General features: G+C 47.0%; 1 protein-coding gene across 9 annotated transcripts in view; it reads left to right on the top strand.

Annotated features, from left to right (window-relative positions):
• The window catches only part of Rgs6 (regulator of G protein signaling 6), a 482,896-nt gene that overhangs the window by 446,476 nt on the left and 16,777 nt on the right, over positions 1 to 19,643 (top strand). For 4 of the 9 annotated variants that reach the window (XM_051196274.1, XM_051196279.1, XM_051196275.1 and 1 more), the window contains exons 16-17: positions 11,831 to 11,920; positions 15,520 to 15,573. In XM_051196274.1, coding sequence (XP_051052231.1) covers positions 11,831 to 11,920; positions 15,520 to 15,573 — 144 coding nt within the window. Of the gene's footprint in view, positions 1 to 11,830; positions 11,921 to 15,519; positions 15,574 to 15,750; positions 15,928 to 19,643 lie in introns of those variants that run through there. The other 5 variants (XR_007835235.1, XM_051196281.1, XM_051196277.1 and 2 more) reach the window with 3 other exon arrangements.

A 19,643-nucleotide genomic window follows, 5' to 3' on the forward strand; every position in this document is an offset into this window, starting at 1 on the left:
GTTTGAGGTCAACCCACCCACCATCACCGTGTGTGTGTGTGTGTGTGTGTGTGTGTGTGTGTGTGTGTGTGTGTGTGTGTAGAAAGAGAGTCATGTTGGCACTTCCAGAGGTTTAGAATTACAATTTCTTCTTGCTTCCCTCCCTCCCTCCTTCCTCTGTGCTCAGAGTCTGGTTCTCAAGAACCCATAGATGAAGTGTAATTACTCATCTACTTCAGACTCAGACAATGTAATCACTACCTGGTTTTTTACCCATTGCATAGTTTTCCATGGTATAAAGGTGCCATAATTTGCTCAACCACTCTTTCCCGCCTAGATGCTTGTGTTCTTTTTTATTCAAAGGAGACTTGAGAGAACTTGAAAGATAAATACATTATGCCTTGATAAGCTATTGAGTACCCAGTCTTCATTAGTACAGTTCTATGTGATTTTTCAGGTACTTCCAAACGTGTTATGTCCCAGGCAAGCAGGTGAGGAAGACTAGACAGGAACATATGTAGATCTAACTTCTATAAATTTAAATAAAGCTCTCTTCCTACACCAGTTCCCATTCCTAGCCTCTTTCCTGTTGCTTCGTAAATGTGTTTCCACATACAACTATACAGTCTCCCTAACATCCTGACTTTGGGAATGTCACCTAATGCCTTAGAGAGTTTTATGTCAACTTGACACAAACTAGAATCGTTGGAAAGAGGTAGACCTGTTGAACATTTTCTTCTTCCTCTTCCTCTTCTTCTTCTTATTGATGATTGATGTTGGAGGACCTAGCCCATTGTGGGTGGGGTCATCGGAGTCAGATGATCCTGCAGTATATGAGGAAGCAGGCCAGGAAGTCATATAGCTCTATTGTGTGAGCTTCATTTCCCGACTCCAAGTTCCTGCCTTGAGTTCCTGCCCTGGCTTCCTTGGATGATGGAGTGTGAGCTGAGAGTTGTAAGTGGAGATAAACCCTTTCCTCCCCAAGTTGTTTCAGTCATGGTCTTTTATCACAGCAATAGAAATAGTTAACTGAGACACATAAATCCCCTAAGTCTTCCTTCCCTCTCCTGCAGGGCAGAGATAGAGCAAAACTTCTGCCTCGAGCGAGAGGTGACAAAATGAAAAAAGGCAGGGACCACAGTGGCTGGCCCACAGAAGTAAATGGAAGGCATTTACTATTTTGTTCTCCTAATGGCATTAATATGTTTTATAGGCTGAGCACATTTGACAAGGATTTCAAGTATTTTCATATATTAGCACACACAGATAACCCCTACTTCAGTATACAAATGTTCTTTGACTTATTCTGGGTTCTGTTTTACTCATTTGTAGTTAAGTTGAAGATATCATTAAGTCAAAAAAATCCCTTTAGTATATATACTTCACGGACCCAGTGTCTGGCTAAGCATCAGGGAGGCAGAGAGCCCTGGTGAGTTTCTGGTTTTCCCCCTTGGGCTCCTGTGGCTGAGCTCTAGCTATAGTTTGTGCCACTGCTAGCCAGCATTAGGAAAGGGAACTTGCCACATAGCCAGCCTAGGAGAAGATCAAAGCTCAGAATATAGTTTGTATGAGATACATGTAGCTTTCGCACAACTTTGAAGTTGAAAAACTGTAAATCAAATTATCCCTCATAGCCACCTGCCATCATGTAGAAGACACCTGTACTTCCTTCCTCGGTGTGTTAGGTCTGCTCAGGCTGCTGTGACACAGTGTCAGGCTGGGTGACTTCCGGGAGCATTTGCTCGTCTCAGTCCTGTGCTGGGACCTCTGGGATTAAAGTGCTTGTATGATTCTTGGTGCCTTCTTGCTGTGCCATCGCATGTAAGCAGAGAAAGCTCTTTGGTCTTTTCGTTTTATAAGAACCCCAACCCCATCATGGGGCTTCAGCCCCATGACCTCATCTAAACATCACTGTATCCCAAAGATCTCACCTCCATCCAACACTATCGTGTAGGGGAGTCATGTCTTCAAGGGCATGAGTTTTGGAGGGACACAGACTTAGTCCATAACAGGGTGGGTATGAAAATAAGGTAACTCTGTCTTTTACATTAAATGAGAGATGGGGGGGAAGGGGGAGACTAAACCAAACTAAACTGTTCCTGTAAGGACTAGATGCTATAAGCTTTAGGTTTGCAGGACACATGGTCTATGTCACAACTGTTCAGTCTTACCAATTAAAAACAGCTATAATGCCACAATGGAAGACACACACACACACACACACACACACACACACACACACACACACACAGAGAGAGAGAGAGAGAGAGAGAGGCTGTGACCCCAAAAGTGTATTTGTTGACAATGAAACTCAACTTATAATTTTTTGCACACACATAAAAACATAATTCTTTTAACTATTTAAAAAAATCCCTGAAACAAGAGCTATATTGGAGGCACAGGCTATGTTAGTTTGAACAAAGCAAGATAGCATGAAAGTCACTGAAAGTTCAATGAAGCAGAAAGACAAAGGGTCAGTGACAGTGACTCTGCGGCTTCCATGGTAAGTTAGGGAGATGCCGTCTTGGCCTGATCACAGCAACCCTGTGATTAATCTCTGAGGACGTTTGTTGTGTCAGCATGGAGTACTCCAAAGCAGGGCCAAGCATGCATTGTGACAGCCACACCTTTCTTTACCTTCCTAGCCAGCCAAGTCACCTGCACCAAGCAGAGTGTTACAGCTTTGAAGCTTCCAGAGATGGAAGGGATGTAAAAATCCATAGCAATTTATGACCCACAAAGACCATAAGTGAGCTCTCCCAGCCTGCTGGCCAGTAGTCTGCAGCCGAGCCCTTTCTGGCCCCCTAAGACTTGGAGAAACAGAGGCCACTGGGGCACAGGCCTGCTCCTGTGTCTACTCTGTACTTGTGTATTTAAGGCCATTGTACTTCTCTCCTCACTCAGTTTACCCATCTGCTAAGTGTGGATGATGACCCCCAACACCCATAGACACACTCTGCTTTGAGACAGGAACTCCACCAGGGTACCACAATTAGTCACTATCTAGTGACCCATGAAAATGCGAGCAAGTGCCCCATGCTGGTGACCAGCAAGCAGAATAAAGAGAGGCAGGGTGTGGATATGGACCCTCTGCTTTCCATCCAACAGCACTCTGTAGAGTAAGGTTAATTGCCTATGCTTGCTTCCTGGGAGGGTTTCACAAGACACGCTCTACCAGCACAGGCCCAGCATTTGCTGATCCATTTGGTTCTTTTGAGAATTTGGGCTGAGACCAAACCTATAAGGCCTGTGGACTGTGGCTATAGCCCTCAGCCGTTTCTGTGTTGCTCTGATTTCATAGACCCGAGGCTACCTGGGCCATGGGTTGTTTTTTTGAGGGCTAGGTATTTTGGCTCTCACTGGTTGGGCATCAGTGAATTTACCCTGCTCCTTACTCACCCCGATGTCTTGGGCAAGGCCTCTTAGACATCCTCATCTGTGAAATGAAGATGATGTCTTTCAGCAGCCTAGTAAGTAGGAGTTTAGAAAAATAAGTTGAGCTAAAAGCTCTCAAAATGTTTGAAAAGATTATAAGTGCTATAGATTTGTAAGTGTGATCTCACAAATACTAATGGCTTTAGTATTCCCTGGGACCTTATAAATCCAAACTAAGATCAAAGGTGCAGTGGCACACTCCTTGGGGTGGGGGGGAGTAGAGAGGGGAAATCTCTGTGAGTTCAAGGCCAGCTTAGGCTACACAGGGAGTTCTAGACAGAGCAGGGGCTTCATTGTGAAACACTGTCTCAAAATAAAACAAGTAATTCAAGTAATTCTATTAGTAAGACTGCTCTTGCAGATGGGAGCTGGACATGGTGGTGGTCCATGCCTATAGTCCCAGTACTTAGAAGTTTGAGGCAGAAAGACTGCAATGAGTTCAAAGCCACCCTGGGCTACATAGTGAGTTCTAGCCTAGCCTGGGCTATACCAGTGACACTCTGTTTTGGTAAAGCAAAACTGTGGAGGTCCTTGGGCATTCCCCTAAAGGACTTGAACATGTTCATCCAAAAGCACTCATTCCAGAAAGCACTGGAGAGTGTAACTACAATGGTTGCAATCCGAAGGCTGGCTCTGGAAGGAGATCTGAATTTTGAGAATTGTTCTTGGCCCCTCAGTAGCAGATTTAGGGGGTGATAAGTCAGGGGAAGTATGGGAACCTAAGGCCTCTTCTGAGGACATTTGTCTCTCGTGAGCCCCTGTGGGCTCTGTAAGATGATTAGAAGTCCAGTGACTAGCCTGGTGGCTCTGTAGCTTGCTTTTAAAGCTTCAGAGAAGTCAAGGATGATCCAAGGACTGTGCCTCTAGGTTATTTGATCACTTGTCTATTCACCATCTATTGATTTTGTGACCATCCATCCTCCATTTGAGTTGGAAATCTTGACCTGTGTGGGGTGACATCTATGGTAAAATTACACAGGAAACAGGAGGTCTGAGTGGCTCGTAGCCATAGACAGAGCTTGCCTTGCCATGCATCAATTCTTTACAAATAGAACAAACAGGTCACTGAGATTGGGTCGGATTGGAAACCTGTCCTTCAGGGGGATTGACAGCTGAATCGAGCGGAGTAACCTCCTTCATTGGCTTTATGGCATGTACATTCCCACCTTGCCTTCTTAACTGCCCAAGCTCCACTGCCTCCCTGACCTATATGAATGCTGAGACTCCCAACCCTACTCTGCACCTGGAGTGTCTTGTCCTTTGATGGAAGCAGAAATCAGTTTTCTTTGCCTTTTGTAACCACGCTAGAGTACCACTCTGTGTGGGGGCTCAAGTATTTCAAAAGCAGATGTCTTGCTGGGTGCAGGGGTTCCTGCCTGTCATCAGAGGCAAGAAAACTACTTCAAGTCTGACTTTACCATATATAGCAAGTTCCAGGCCAGCCAGGGATCCATAGCAAAACCCTGCCCCCACAAACAAGCAAACTAAGTGATGTCCTTGAATCACGACACTCTCAGCAATGTCTATCATAGTAAAGGGGACAGCGCAATTTGTTCCTTAGCTTTCAACTTCAAAGAGCCTTGAGGAGCAACCGTAGTAATCAATAAGGACCAGCTAAATTATGTTTCTAATTTTGCGTTCAGCAAAACTTGGAATAGTCACTATGTGCCAGATGTTCAAGGCACTGGAAATCTGCAGCTGTCTAGGCAGGTCCCTTCCTGGAAACAGCCCTCAATCTATGTGACCAGAGCTCTCTGCAGTCCACATCCATTCATGGACTGGTCAAAGACTTCAAGGCCAGGATGAGGGCTGGGCAATAAAGAGATACTATCAAATCTACCCCCATTGTGAGCAGACAGGAAGCCTCTTGCCAAAAGTGTCTGTGACTATGGAAATTTAGATGTTTAAGATCAGTTTGCTGGAGGAATGCAAGGTGTCTAGCCTTTGCTTTGTTTGAAAGCCAGAGTATAGGGCAGTAAGGTTTCCATTTACCCTCAGCAGTCCTTTGAGCCTGGGGAAAGCTGCCTATCCTTGTTTTGGTGACATGCAAATGATGTTGTAGGCCTGTTTTCTGGTACAAATTCTCTATCAGAGAACATTTCCTGGTTCACGGTGTCCCATATTCTTGCCATCTTCACTAAGGATCCCATCACAGCTTGCCTCGGAGGTTACTCACTGGATTCTGTGGGTGGTGTTATTTTAGGGGGACAAACAGCAGAGGGAGGGATGGATGGGTCTGCACAGAACAAATCAGTCGTTTGTGAGCTGGTTCTGTTTGTCACCAGGCGTTCCCGGAGAGAAGGGAACAGAGAATTAAACTCTAGAGTTTCTTTGTTGCTAATTCTAAACATAGATTTCTAGTACCAAACCCTTAAAGAGGGAAGGAAAAGACAATTATCTGTGTTAACATGTGGGAGGTAGAAGGGACTATTCAAAGCTGTCTTCCTCACCCTTATCTCAAGAGAGAAGAGCATTAAAATCCCGTGCCTTGGGCTAGTTAGGTTGTATCTGTGAGATACCATGGGGGTGTGGGGGAGGGATCCTTTTCTCTCACATTCACTTATGAGTTTGGAATGATCCCCTGTGTGGAAACAAGTGTGCTTACCCCCCTCCCCCTTCTTAGAAGAGCCAAGAAATCCAAATGGAGGCTTCTCATGTAAGACTCCTAAAACAGTCATCCAAAGAGGTATCCCTGGGGCGATGGGTATAGCTTACAGGTAGAGAATTTGCCTGGAAGGTATTCAGGAGGGCCAGGGTTCAGAGCTCAGCACTGTAAGAAGTCAAGCCACCACCAAGCTGGCCTGATACACACTGGCTTCCTCTGAGCTGCAGCCATGAAAAGACAAAGCCTTGAAAACCAGCACATCATGGTGGTGGGAGGAGGAGTATGGCCTCAAAGGCTGGTGTTCTGCTACGCTGAGTGAGACACCCTACCTGGTACCATCAGCATCACAAAGTGTGGCTGAACTCTGCCCCCTGTCCTCTTTGCTCCAAACTGTCTCTTTCCTCTGGAATCTTCCCCCCTTCCATCTCATCCGCCATCGCCCCTCACACACACAGGCGTACGTAACGCAAGGTTATTACTCGACATGTGTAATCATTTTGTAGTGCTTCTACTTCTATTTCTGCACTGGAAGTGTGATTGACAGGGCTAGGAACCGGCCAAGTGGGGACTTGAATCCAAGCCTTTGGCTCTGGGCCCAGTTCCTTCCCCTTTGGGCCCCTCTGCACATCATATTCTGCTCCTCCTCCTTTTCCTTCAAGGGACCTGACAGCTCCCCAAGCATGGCTATTACACCAGGAAGCTTGGGAATGGAGGGCCACAATTGAGGCACACCCACCTGCAGAAAGAAAAATAGGACACTTGAAAAATCACAAGGAGGGCTCTTGGCCGCTGTGCGCATTCCAGCTGAGTGGTTTCCACTCCAGGAAGGTGTTCTAAAGCCGGAAGATGAGGTCTGTGCTGTTTTAGGAGCCCACAGCCCAGGAAGAGACATAATGATACTCCTAAGAGGTTCAGCTGCCCTGGCATGTGTGCAGCCCAAGGCCCCGGACATCCATGTGAATACACACACACACACACACACACACACACACACACACACACACGCACGCACGCGCGCGCGCGCACACACACACACACCTCTCACCAGAGACCTAGTGTTCTCCTCTCACCAGAGGCCTGGTGTTTTGTCTAAAAAGAAAGGACATTTCTGAATGAGGGCTCTCACAGCAAAATATTGATTTGAAGCAGGTGCGGTCTGGAGATGGTGTGTTTTGCTTGCTTACCCCAGCTCCCACGTGTTTCCTAGACTCTTACTGACCTCAGCCATCTTGCTTCTGTCTTAGTATCCCAGGCAAGCAGAGGGCCCACCTGCAGATCAGCCAGGCCCAGGGAGGGAAAATGAAGGAGATGTGTTTCATCAGAGGGCATGAGTCCTCCCCACCACTGGAAAGTGTGTGGCTAAGACACCCGTGTGGTTTAGATCCTAAAGTACTGGTTTCTTACTACAGACAGGGCCATTTTTGTCCTTTCTTTAGGAGGTGTCCCCGGGCAGGTGTGGCCATGTGGCTCTGCCATTTGGCAGTCAGCCCTCACCTGCCTAATCTACAGAGGGAGATGGAGGGAGCGGGCAGATAGCTGATAAGCAGGAGGGGCAGAAGTGGGAAGTGAGGGGAAGACAAGGAAAGGCAAACGAAGAAAAGAGCAGGTTTTTTTGTTTTTTTTTTTTTCCTCCAGCCCCCATTTCCTAACCCAGGACTTGGCTGAGTTTACCAGTGACTCGACTCCCTTGCACTTTGCGGATGTGGATATACATTTCCCTTAGGACCAGTTGTCGGCAGAACGGTGAAAACACACCAGAACCCCTCATAAATCAGCAGAGGTCACTGCCAAGAGCTTTGTACACTTGCTGTCCCTGGCAGTGATAAACTCATTGCGTTTGGGAAATGGCCAGCGACCCTGAGTCTGATCTTAATTCTCATTCCCAGAAAAATCTCAGCTCTGGGTTCACCCACCCCGTTTACTGTCTTTGTGTTTCCTAGACAAAGCTGGAAGGAACACATTTTCCTGACATCAAAGGCAACATTTCTTTGTTTGGGGGAGGAGGAGCAGGACAAGGGAGTCACTGAAACTCTAGGCTGTGGGAAAGCCAGGCTCAGGCCAGAGGGAAGCTGGCGCTATGTCCCCCATAGGGGACCTTGGAGAGCTGCTCACTGTCAAAAGCCTGTTTTTGTCTGCCCTGAATGCTTGGGACACCCCCCCCCCAATGTGTACCATGTAAGGTGATCTGAGGATTCATAATGCTAGTAAGAAGAAAGTTATAAGAGGATGGTGGGGTCAACACCATGGTACCCACCCTCCAGCAGTCTGCTCACTTGCCTGGGTGTGTGACTTCGGAGTTGGCCACTTAGGGATGGCTACAGCAGTGTCCACACTTTGCCTTAGGTTACCCTGCCCTCTCTGTGGGACCATTCTGTACCAGCCCCTTGCCCTCGGCTCCTATAGAGCAAATACTCACTCCTGTCAGGGTCTGCTCAGACCTTCTTGCCTTGAAGAGGCATTTTCCAGTTCCGGTTGGCGGATCACCTTCCCCCACCCAGGAAGAACTGCTCAGCCCTGGTCACACCCAAGCAAAGCAGCTGTACCTGGACACCTTTGCAGCCCTCAGCCCAAACGGCTAGATGCATCTTGTGGGGAAGTTTTCTTGTCTATAGAAGTGAAGCTCTGTGACAACAAAATTCTCTTTGTCTTCTTCAGACTATAACCTCATGGTCAGACTTGGTGTCTGGCACCTAACAGATGCTCAATAAATATCTGGTGAACGGAGCCATGATTAAACGTTTAAACATCTGATTTTCCTGCCCTATTTCAGGTGACAAGATCTATTTTATTAATGAGCCAATGTATTTTGTAAGTGCACTGGGGTAATAGAAATTAAGCAGATCTAGGTTGAAGTTTGTTGCTGAGGCCAGAAGAGTCAGGCTAAGAAAGGCCTCTTTCTACCTTGCAGGGAAGCAGAGGACTGAGAAGCATGTATTAGACATTTGGATTCCTAGGAGAAGCCAGAAGCAGTAGCACAAAGGTGTTGTTTTAAAGAGAGTTTTGGAGAGGATCCAACTATTGGGACAGGCCTTTACAGATGACTCGGGAGCCACCTGGCTCTGTTGGCCAGACAGAGATGATGCCTGATAAATAAAATAAAATAAAATAAAAAGACAGTAAGTCATCTTTACTCAGAGTTAACATCTGCACCTATGATTTTAATGGTAGAGCAATTTAGAAATAGCAAATGAAAAGAAAGGCCAATGGCACCCTTGGATCTAGGCTCTGGGGCTGAGAAGGAGGTTTGAGCTAAGAGGTTCACGGCCCTTTGTGGGGAATATGATCCTATTCATACAGAGTAAGCAAGCAGATGCTTAGGCCAGGCATAAACTAAAGCAACCATGCAGCCTGCAAACTTGAACATTAAACTCAAGCAAGCATTTTCGTGAACCAAGAAACTCTGCATTAGTGTTTTCTGTTCCAGTAACAAACTACTTGGGGATGGGTATCTGGCAGAGTAGAAAACTGTATTTGGTTCAGTTTTGGAGGCTGAAACTCTAAGATGAGGTGACCCTGTCTGCCAGGGCTCTGATGAGAGCCTTCCTACTGTGTCTCAGTATGGCAGGGAGTGTGTGTGTAAGGAGAGAGCTCATGAGAGAGAGCATGAGCGGGAAACAGAAGCCAGCCTTTGTGCAGGCACTAACTGGGTTCTGATCCTTTGGGGAACATGTTTAAGGCGTAGTCAAAACACCCACCGCATGGTATAAACCCAACTAAACATTTGACCCTGTGATGGACAGGATGTACCTGTAAAAGATGAAGACACACTGTCCCCTACCATCCAGGGACTTAAACCTGGGAGGAGCAGAGGGCACTGGATATATCTGTGAGGTTTTCAGAAAAGCATTTTACAGGAAGGTGGTTAAATGAAAACACAGTCTCCAAAGCAGTCCCAGTTTAATTCCCCTGTGTCTCCTGCCCTTCCATTTCTATTGGTGAGGATTTGTAAACATGGGGCATCTTAGGAAGAGCGAAGCCAATCCCAGGATCCTTTGGGGTTCAACTGGAGATGGGCCACAGAGGTTCCTGGCGTAACCAACACATTTCTTTGTGTGCTGTTTTCATTCCCATTTGTTTTTCCCTATTTACAACGGACAAAAAGTCATCTGTTTTCATGACGTAAACATGATATTTTGACACATGTATGCACTGAAAAGTGTCTGAACCAAGTGATCCAACATGTGTATCATCATTCCACATGCTTAGTTTATTATGAAATTTTTAATCAAAATTTCAAAACTGCCAGATACTGTGATGCACTGTGGTCAACCACGATGAACTATAGATGCCCTGAATGTACTCCCCCTGTCTGAATGAAGTGTCTCCCCTGTGGCCCAGCATCCCCCAGTCCCCCTTCCCTCCCAGGCAGGAGCTATCACTCTCTCTGATTTTGTGAGTCTGCTGTGTTAGCTTCCACATGTAAGCAGAGTCAGGAAGCGTTTGTTATTCTGTGCCTGGTTTATTTCTGTTAATATCATCTAGGTTCATCTACCCTGGTAGATGACAGCTTTCCTTCTCCGTGCTAAAGACTATCCCTGTGTGTGTGTGTGTGTGTGTGTGTGTGTGTGTAAAATATATATCTCACATTTCCTCCTTTATGTGTACATAAGCTGGTGGACACCTCGATTAATTCTGTGTCTTGGCTATGTGCCTTTTATGCTGGGTAGGAAGGAATCTTGGCACAGCCTGGCCATTGTTCTAGGATTCTCTCGCCAGGTTACAGAAGTTCCCCATCCTACTCCAACCCCAGGGCTAAAAAGGATTCAGCAGTAGAGAGGACTGGATGCTTTTCTAGAGAACCCAAATTTGATTCCCAGTACCCACAAGGCTGCTCAAACTGCCTGTCTCTAGGGATCTGGTGCCCTCTTCTGGCTTCTTCAGGCACTGCATGCTCATGGAACACGAACATACATGCAGGCAACACACCAATACATATAAACATTAAATTAAAATAAAGAAAAAAAAATGTGTCCCCCCCATGAGTTCTTATCCACTGGACCATCTCCTCAAACTCTCTAGGCTACTTTTTGAAGCTTTACATCTTATTTAGAGATACCTGCAGACTCTCAGAAAGTTGTTAAAGAATGCAGAGATGGGCCATTTATCCAACTCCCCAATGGCAGCATCTTGCAAAACTGTAGTAGAGTGCTGTACTTATTGTAATGGTGGAGCACCCACCCTCTGATTTTATTCAAGCTTACCGGTTGTATGTGTACTTGTGCATGTGTGTACTTCACTCTTCACAGCTATGTTACCTGTGTAGATGTGTCAAGACACAGAACCACCCATCAACACAAAGATCCTTCCTGCTGCCTTGTATAACCCCCTACTCCCGCATTTGTAACTCAGGACACCACTAATCTGTTCTCTATTTCTCTAATCTGTCCTTTTAAGACTGTTCTATAAATGAAATCAGATGGTATAATCGAGAACCAACTTTTTTTCACTCATCATAATTCCCTTGAGATTCTCCCCAGTTTGGGGGTATACCAGTAGTTCATTTCCTCCAACTGTTGTTGCTACTGGAGCTTTAACCATTGCATACTCCGACATGACACCCAACCCTGATTACAATCCTTTGGGACACAAACCTCAGTGGTCTCTTGCTCTATGTGAGAAAATGTCATTTTGCTTGTTTCTTTGTTGGTTTATTATGTGCCACAGGAGAAGTGGGGTACACCTCAAGTTTTCCTGGCTCCATTTAAATATTCCTAGGTTCGTGTACCCACCCCAGGTCAGATGGACTGCCATTTCCTTTTAGCTCCAACTGACAGTTCTTTCTTGTGTCTCCCTACTCCTCTGCTTCCCCAGGAGCACATCTACAAACTGATGAAGAGTGACAGCTACGCCCGCTTCCTGCGGTCCAATGCTTACCAGGACCTGCTGCTGGCCAAGAAGAAGGTATCTTGGGAAGGGCAAGCTTGTCTTTCTCAGCATTGTTGACTCTCGCTGCTGCTTGCTGCTGGTGTGAAATGAGAATATCATCCCTTGGGTTTTTATTTGATTTTCCCTTTCTTCTCTCCCCTTTTCTGTCTGTCCCCCTTCAACTGAAAACGGTGAGGGAGGTTACTGTCCCGGCCTCCCCAGTATCCGGGATGTGGCACTCTGCCTCTGTGCCCTTGTTACCTCTGGCTGCCTGTTTTGCCTACAGTGAGAGGAGGGGTGACCAAGTATCATTGCCACGGTGGCGCAGGCCAACAATGTCAGGTTGGCAGTGACCCAAGCAAGTCTCTTAGGATAGCAGAGAGACTCCCGGCCAATTCCATTCAGACATTCCCAACAGCCCTTCCCTCTTCAACCAGGCTAGAAAGGGAGCATGGGAAGTGAGGATTGGGACACGCCCCGCCTGGGGGAGCAAGTCTTGTCAGTTTTAATGGATCCACCAGACATCTGAGTAGTCACTAAAACTGGGCGTTGATCCCCCCTTGCCATGCCCTTCCTCACTCTCTCTCCAAAGTTTTTCCCCGTGATTTTAACCAGGAAGTAACCACATCCCAGCCACTCCATCCCCTTCCCCTTGGAATTAAGTCATGGCTCTTAAAGCCCTGGGAGTCTTGGCTCACCAGGACCCGCAGCATGCAGGTAGTGAAGGGGCCTGGAACGGGGACAAGTTTAGCAGGATTTCTGGGGAAGGGAACACAGAATGCTACATGGGCTAGAAAAGCAGAGGACAAGAGACAGGGTTCACGAGTCTGGCAACTCTGCCAACCTTCGGTATACTTCAGCTCTAACCTGAAGCTCATGTGTGGTTAAGTGTGCCTCAACTTGCTCCAAAGTCACCACTTCCATTCTACACACACACACACACACACACACACACACACACACACCCCTCTTCTTCTGGTCTCTGAACCCAAATCCCCAAGCACATAGTTGTCCACCCCTAGACTTCCTGTCAGGTTGCCTTTCAGCCTCATGCCCGTCTCTGTGTATTGGCAACTGCACTTCGTGTTTGCCTGTCTGCCTATCTGGTTGGTGCCATGTTAACTTCAGAGTCCTGGAGAGCATTTACCTCCACCTTTTTGTTCTTACACGGCCCCCAGAAGCATCCTAAGACCCTGAGAAAAACAAAAGGACTTTTGGAAGTTCTTTTGTCAAAAGCTCAGCTGTTGGTCCCCAAGCCCCTCCTTTGAGTATAGTTCCTGGGATGGGGAATGTGAAGCCTAGTCTTTTGCCAACACATCTTTTTTGGAGGGTGTGTTCTTATAGGAGGGAGATGGGGCTCTGGTGCCCCCTTTTTCAAGCACTAGAAGAAAGATCAATGTTATAGAGACTTTGGGTGTTTATATCCCAAGTCTCATGGAAAAAAGTCAAGGGAAGAATTTCTTATTTCTTGAGGCTCAAGTCCCCTAAACTGACCCTAGTTTGGGGACATTTAAGACTCTAGCAATTTCACCAATCTATGCCTCGCTACATAAACGTTTAGAGGAAAGATCAGAGGCCATTTAGTCTCCCATGGCTGTGGTGACGAAAAGTTCACCTCAATCCAGGAAGCAGGCTGAACTGGCTGAGTTTGCAGATCATCCCAACACAGCAAAACCTTCAGGAGGCCAGTGGGGCAGGAACTAAACCCCTTCCAGGGAAAGGTTACAAATGAGTTCATTACAGTTATCCCCCAGTCCTCAAATTAAGGGATGTTCTTCCAGCAGAAAGCCAGGATACCTGATGGTACCTTTCCAATATGCAGGCGTTATTTCCCCCAAATAGTGGTATTTTCCCATCCATGTCTTCCTGAGACTCTCCAGGGACCAGATTTGTAACTCTGCACCTTCAAGTAGGCCCAGGTGCTCATCCAGGTGATAGCAATACTCATGTTATAAAAGTGTGTGAGATTCTGCCCTTCAGCCACAGAGGGTAAGAACCCGCCTCCCATTCCAGATGAGAGCCATGCCTTCGGTCCTGTTGTCCCCAATTCTTCCTCTTTTCGGCTGTCCTCAGAGGAGAGAGTAGTTGCTCTGGAAAGCCAGAGTCTAATGGTGGATGAACTGAACTTCGATGGACAATGATGTAGCCATGGTGACCAGATTCCACAGCAGCTCAAGGGAAACCCAACTGTGTGGCCAGGGGATAAGAATGACAGGTCCAGACTTCAGGACCTGGAATGAGCTTGACTTGACTCAATGTCTGCCATCTGGTGTCTTTAGGACAAGAGCTGAGCTTTGCCATCTCCATAGCAGACTCTGGGTAAGGGCCAGACATGGATCCCACACATCCTATCTGAGGAGAAAGCCCAGCCCCGCTCTATGGTCACGTGTCACTTGTCTTGTGTTTTCCTTCTGCAACTTCCAATGTGTCTTTCTGGAGCTTGGCTGAGTCAGCAGGGGACATGGGTGAATGCCTTTGCCTGACCCCTCTGCTTCTAGCACATTCCAGACCCACAGGCACCTGGCTGCTTCTTGAGTTCCCAAGTTGCAAGTATTTGCTGTGTGTGTGTGTGTGTGTGTGTGTGTGTGTGTGTTCTTGAGTTCCCAAGTTGCAAGTATTTGCTGTGTGTGTGTGTTTTTGTGTGTGTGTGTGTTTTTTTTTGTGTGTGTGTCTGTGTGTGTGTGTGTGTGTGTGTGTGTGTGTGTGTCCTCTGAATTTGTCAACCTCAGGCTCAGGACCTGAAATAGGGCTCTAAGTCAAGCCAGCAGCAGGTATTTGGGATAGCATTCTGTTCTTTCCAGGTAGGAAACTTGGGGAAAGGACCAGGCTCACACTGTACCTCTTTTCCTCCTGAGAGGTCTATAGCAGAACATTTCAGGTTTTGCCTTCTCTTGCCTCTGCCCCTCGATCGGTTCCCAAGGGAGGACTGAGCTTCCTGAGTCCAGCTTGGAAGTCACTACTTGGGAACTGAGAGAGTATTTTCTGCTCAGAGCTTGGATTGTTGTTTCCTGAGGCTCAAGCCCCCTTTGTCGTATGTAGCCTCCCCTTGCTCTCGGGACACAGAAAATCATTAGGAAGTCATTGAAGTTAGCACAAGTTCCTCTAGGCAGGAAGAAAATCTCAAGAGGGGAAACGTCCCGACCCACACTCGCAGATGACTCCAGGACTCCCCAGTGGCTGTTTCCAGCGTTCCAGTTCCCCAGCACCACCAGACATGGACAGCCATGATAGCTAGCCTGTTCTGTGTCATCACGTGGAGTATGGCTGCCCAGGGGCCTCCGGGCCATGACCAGAGTCCCTGCTTCAGAGCCCAACTGAGAGAGTAACAAACAACCAGGGCCCTACACAGAGCAAAGGCTCTGAAGCCTCCATCGCCCATGGCCCTGCAATAAGCCCTACCCCTCCTCTCACTGCCCTGGGCTCCAGAGGGGCAGTGTGTTTCTCCTGGCCTTCTGTTTTCCCATTCTGCATCAGCTCTGTCCACAGCTCTGGCCGCTTCTCTCTGCCGCATTTGGCTTTTGTGTTTTGTTCTTTAGCTGTGGCTGCCGCTGTTTAGAAATCACATGTAAAGCTGAAGATTTTTTTCCCCCTGTATTTTTCTCCCTACCCTTTTATTTTTTTTTCTCCCCCTAAAGCCAGAAAGTGAGCAAGGTCGTAGAACTTCCCTAGAAAAATTCACTCGCAGTGTGGTAAGTTCAGCTGGTTTTCTGCCCTCCGTGTTTCTTTTGCTTTGGGTTGTTTTTCAGATCCTTTTTGTCCCCCCCCTTTTTTTTTTTTTTTTTTTTTTTTTTTTTTGGTTGTCTTCTTTGGGGTGGGAGAGAGTCCAGCGCTTCCCCTCCCCCAACTCACCCCATTTCTTTTGCAAGTGTCTGCAGCTTCTCTTCCAGGGATGGAATTGCAAAAAGAGCAATGCCCCCCCCCCCCTGCAGAAGGTTCACAGCTCAGGGCCCAGCCGGAGCCCAGCCACAGGTGGGACCTGTGGCCTCTTTTCAAGGCTCTGAGGAGGAAGGACCTTACTGCTCCTGGGACTGGGGCTGGGCCATCTGTGCATCTTCTACAGTGGCCTGGGGTGAAGGCCATGAACCAAATTGGCTGAGAACCAACTATCACTCACCTAAAAAAAGAAAAAAAAAAAAAATCCAAATTTCCCTCTGTGGACCCTGACAGCCATGTTAGTGCAAGTTGTGAGCTGCCGTTGCTGCTGCGTAGACGGCTTTTGCTGTGTACAGAAAGCTTCCGTGCTGCATGGGTTGTGGCGATGTGGTCTAGCTGGTGTGTGTGTGTGTGCTAGTGGCCTCTGCATGAGTACCTACAGCCTGTAAGGTCCCTTGTCAGCCTTGTTTGCATAGTGTGACCTAGAGAGGAAGATAGTTGCTGAGTCCCAGAACTGTACCAAGCACTTGCCAGGGCCAAGGTCTTATCGATCTCCCCTGCCCTTGATTCTGACAATAAGTACAAATAAGGTACAAGGGCATTGTCCCTGCAGGGAAATGGCCTTTTCCCTTTGCACAGCAGCTTAGAGAGGCAGAGACTCACACCATGACGCAAAGCGAGGCAGGTAAGAGCAGTCCATGAGCTCCCTATGGGGTATATACCATGATCTATACAACACAGGGCAGAAGCATCTCCCTTTTCTATGGTGGTTAGGGCAGAAGCATCTCCCTTTTCTATGGTGGTTAGGGCAGAAGCATCTCCCTTTTCTATGGTGGTTAGGGCAGAAGCATCTCCCTTTTCTATGGTGGTTAGGGCAGAAGCATCTCCCTTTTCTATGGTGGTATCTTCTCCAAGCCTAAGACTTGATACACACTGACTGGTCTAGAAAAAGCCATTGAGATCATGGGCTCCTGTCTGTATTATTAATATCAAACTACCAGCAACCAAGATAGCAGTTGGGGAACATATGGGACTAGCCACCTTCCCCTTCCCAGAGTGGGCCCACTGATGCTAACTTGCCTTATTTCCTCACCTCTGTTGAAGAGCAAAGTCCTTGTAAAACATGACTACTGTATGATTAGTACCCTTTTAATCCTTCTTAAATAGTCTAAGAAGCCCTGGATTGAAAGCCACCTAGCCATTTTCCTGTCATAACTGGATGCATTTTTAACAACATTTAACCATGATTTTGAACTCACCAAATGTATCCATCACAACCCCTCAGGGAGATGGCAATTAAAAGAGAGAAACTTCTCTGTCTCACCAGAGAAACCAGAAAATGCAGACTGGGAGACCTGTTGGCCCCTTGTCCTTGCAGCTGGTTTGCTGTGGTCATGTAGTAATGAAGGCGACATATGCACTGTCAGCAGCTAGGCCCCTGGAACCTCTTCGGTCCCATTCTGCCCCACATAGCTGCATAGAAAGTGAGCTGGGGGCAGAGGTCTTTCTGTATTGAGCTGGGGCCTGGTTGCTGTAGCTGGAGGAGGTTTAAAGATTGAGTTGACAAGTTAAAAGCAAGCGGTAGAGGCAACCGGGACTCCCGGGTACAAATTGAGAAAGAAAGAATTTCCTTTGTGAGAAGGCTGAGCTCTGACAGAGTGGGTGCTCTTCTGGTAGACGACTGTAAGAGTAAGGTATAAGAGAGGGAACCTGGTACTTGGACAAGATGTACAAACATCTTCAGATTGCTTTCCATGAGAAGTGGGTATCAGGATGGGCAAAGACAGGCTCAGTGAGGCTCCGCGAGGAGCATCTATTGATGTCCCTTCACCTCAGAAGTCCTGCTGGCTCAGTAGATCTCCAAGGATTGTTGATGAGCACAACAGGAAGGCGCCTGCCCCTCCACACATCTGGCATGCCATATGAATTTACAAAGAAGTGGTTGGGAAGCAGAAAAACATCCCAGGCTCGAGACTTAGGCATTTATGTGACAAAAGGCTCAAAGTTTTAAAAAATGATTCCCTGAGTTTCTTTCATGAAGGGAAGGCTTTACTAGGTGAAACATTCAGGCTTTCTAGACTCAGGATAGCCATGGATTGCCATTGACCCTTCCCTGCTCCAGTTGATCTATAGGTAACACCCCAACCCCACAGAGCTAAGTCTGGGAACATGGCCCATGGCAGTAGAGATATCACTCTTTGATTAGGCACTCAGAGCCCAAGAATTTGGTCTCAATAACCCAGCATTTTAATCAACCTAACCAATCAACAAATATGCCTGTTTTCTGAATATGATGTAAACAAAAGTTTGACTTCTCTAAAAAAAGGGTTTACATTGTTTATAAAGATGATGATGAAGATGAAGAAGATGATGATGAAGAAGAAGGGCTGGTTTAGTAGCATTCCCGTGTCAATGAAATCAATAAGTAGACTATCCATATTGGCCACTGACAGAACTTGTAGGGAAAAGCAAGGCAGTTCACTAATAAGGGCATGAGACTGACTGCCATTTAGGATTAATCAATTAGCAGTAGATTTTATCCAAGAGGTTGGATAGCCTGGTCAGCTAGAATCTTATCAAGACCGAATGTGGATCCAGAAAGCTCTCCCAGAGCATGGCAATGCCCCTTGGTTCCTTGATAGAGGAAGGACATCTGCAGAGAGAAGTCACCCACTCTCCCCGTGTCTAAGGGCAGGTCGTGACATGGAGGGACTGCCAAAGACATCCACTCCTTAGGAGTAACTGAGCATTCCATGGAGGCATCTAAGTCCATGCTCTTAGACTGCAGAGGGGCCTGGCCATCCAAAGAAGCAGTGCTGAGAGGGCTTCTCCTTCCACTGAGGTTTCAGTTTAATGTGCCAAGAAAGTGTTGAGGGTGTTATGCCAAATACCATGTCATCTGGCAGACTGGAACCATAAACCTTACCTAAAACCCTGCTTATCTGATGGCAAAGGCTGGGTTTAGAACCCTAATGTGAATGAAAAATCTGTGATGGGCTAAAGCTAACCCATAATGCACTTTGCCTTAGGATGGAGAGCAGGACTCATGTTACCCCTCTGGCCATTCAAATTACTGGCTCCGACTCAGCTACCTGTGTACAGTGAATAACCCAGTTCAAAGAGCTCTAGCTTCAGAGAGGACTATATAATACGTAGCAGCCTCTCATAGGGCTTTCACTCATGGACTCAGGCCAAAGGAAACTGTTTTAGAAAAGTCTAGAATCCAAGGGTGGAAGTTGCTGAGAGACCAAACAAAGGGGCTGACAAATCCAGATTGCCCAGAACACAGCGTGTTAGGGACTTACTGACGGACGCATGTGCTGAGTGAGTAGTTGGAAGATGAGAGCCTCACACTCCAAGGTAGGAGGAAGGGGCATGTATGCAAGCCAGACACAAATGGGTCTTGGCTAAGCAGAATATACAGAGCTTTCTCAAACACTCTTAATGTATCATACATTAAGATTCTCACATCAAGTGAGAATCAGTCCACATTTCAGTGGCCAGTACAAAATGCTTAGTTGGCTATCTTTGTTTTACATTTTAAATTTTATTTTATTAATTGGGAGAATGTGAGTCTGGTGTCTATGGACTCCAGAAAAGGGGGTCAGATCCCTTGAATTCAGAGGCATAGACCATTGTGAGCACCCAGATGTAAGTACTGGGGAGCAGGTGGCTGAAATGAAGTCCTCTACAGGAACGGTACACACCCTTCACTGCTGTTTGGCTATCTTCATAAACTTGGTTCATTCCGTGTCACGTGGAACACAGCTGGCCAGGGTTCCCTAGCATGCAAGGTGGCAATTATTGCCAAGATGTCAGCAGTTGGGTCAGTCACCAGAGCAAGGATCTCTTTGTAAACGAGAACCCATCTTTCCCTAGCCTTCCC

The sequence above is a fragment of the Phodopus roborovskii genome, unplaced genomic scaffold (genome assembly GCF_943737965.1).
Source record: "Phodopus roborovskii unplaced genomic scaffold, PHOROB, whole genome shotgun sequence".
Classification (NCBI taxonomy): domain Eukaryota; kingdom Metazoa; phylum Chordata; class Mammalia; order Rodentia; family Cricetidae; genus Phodopus; species Phodopus roborovskii.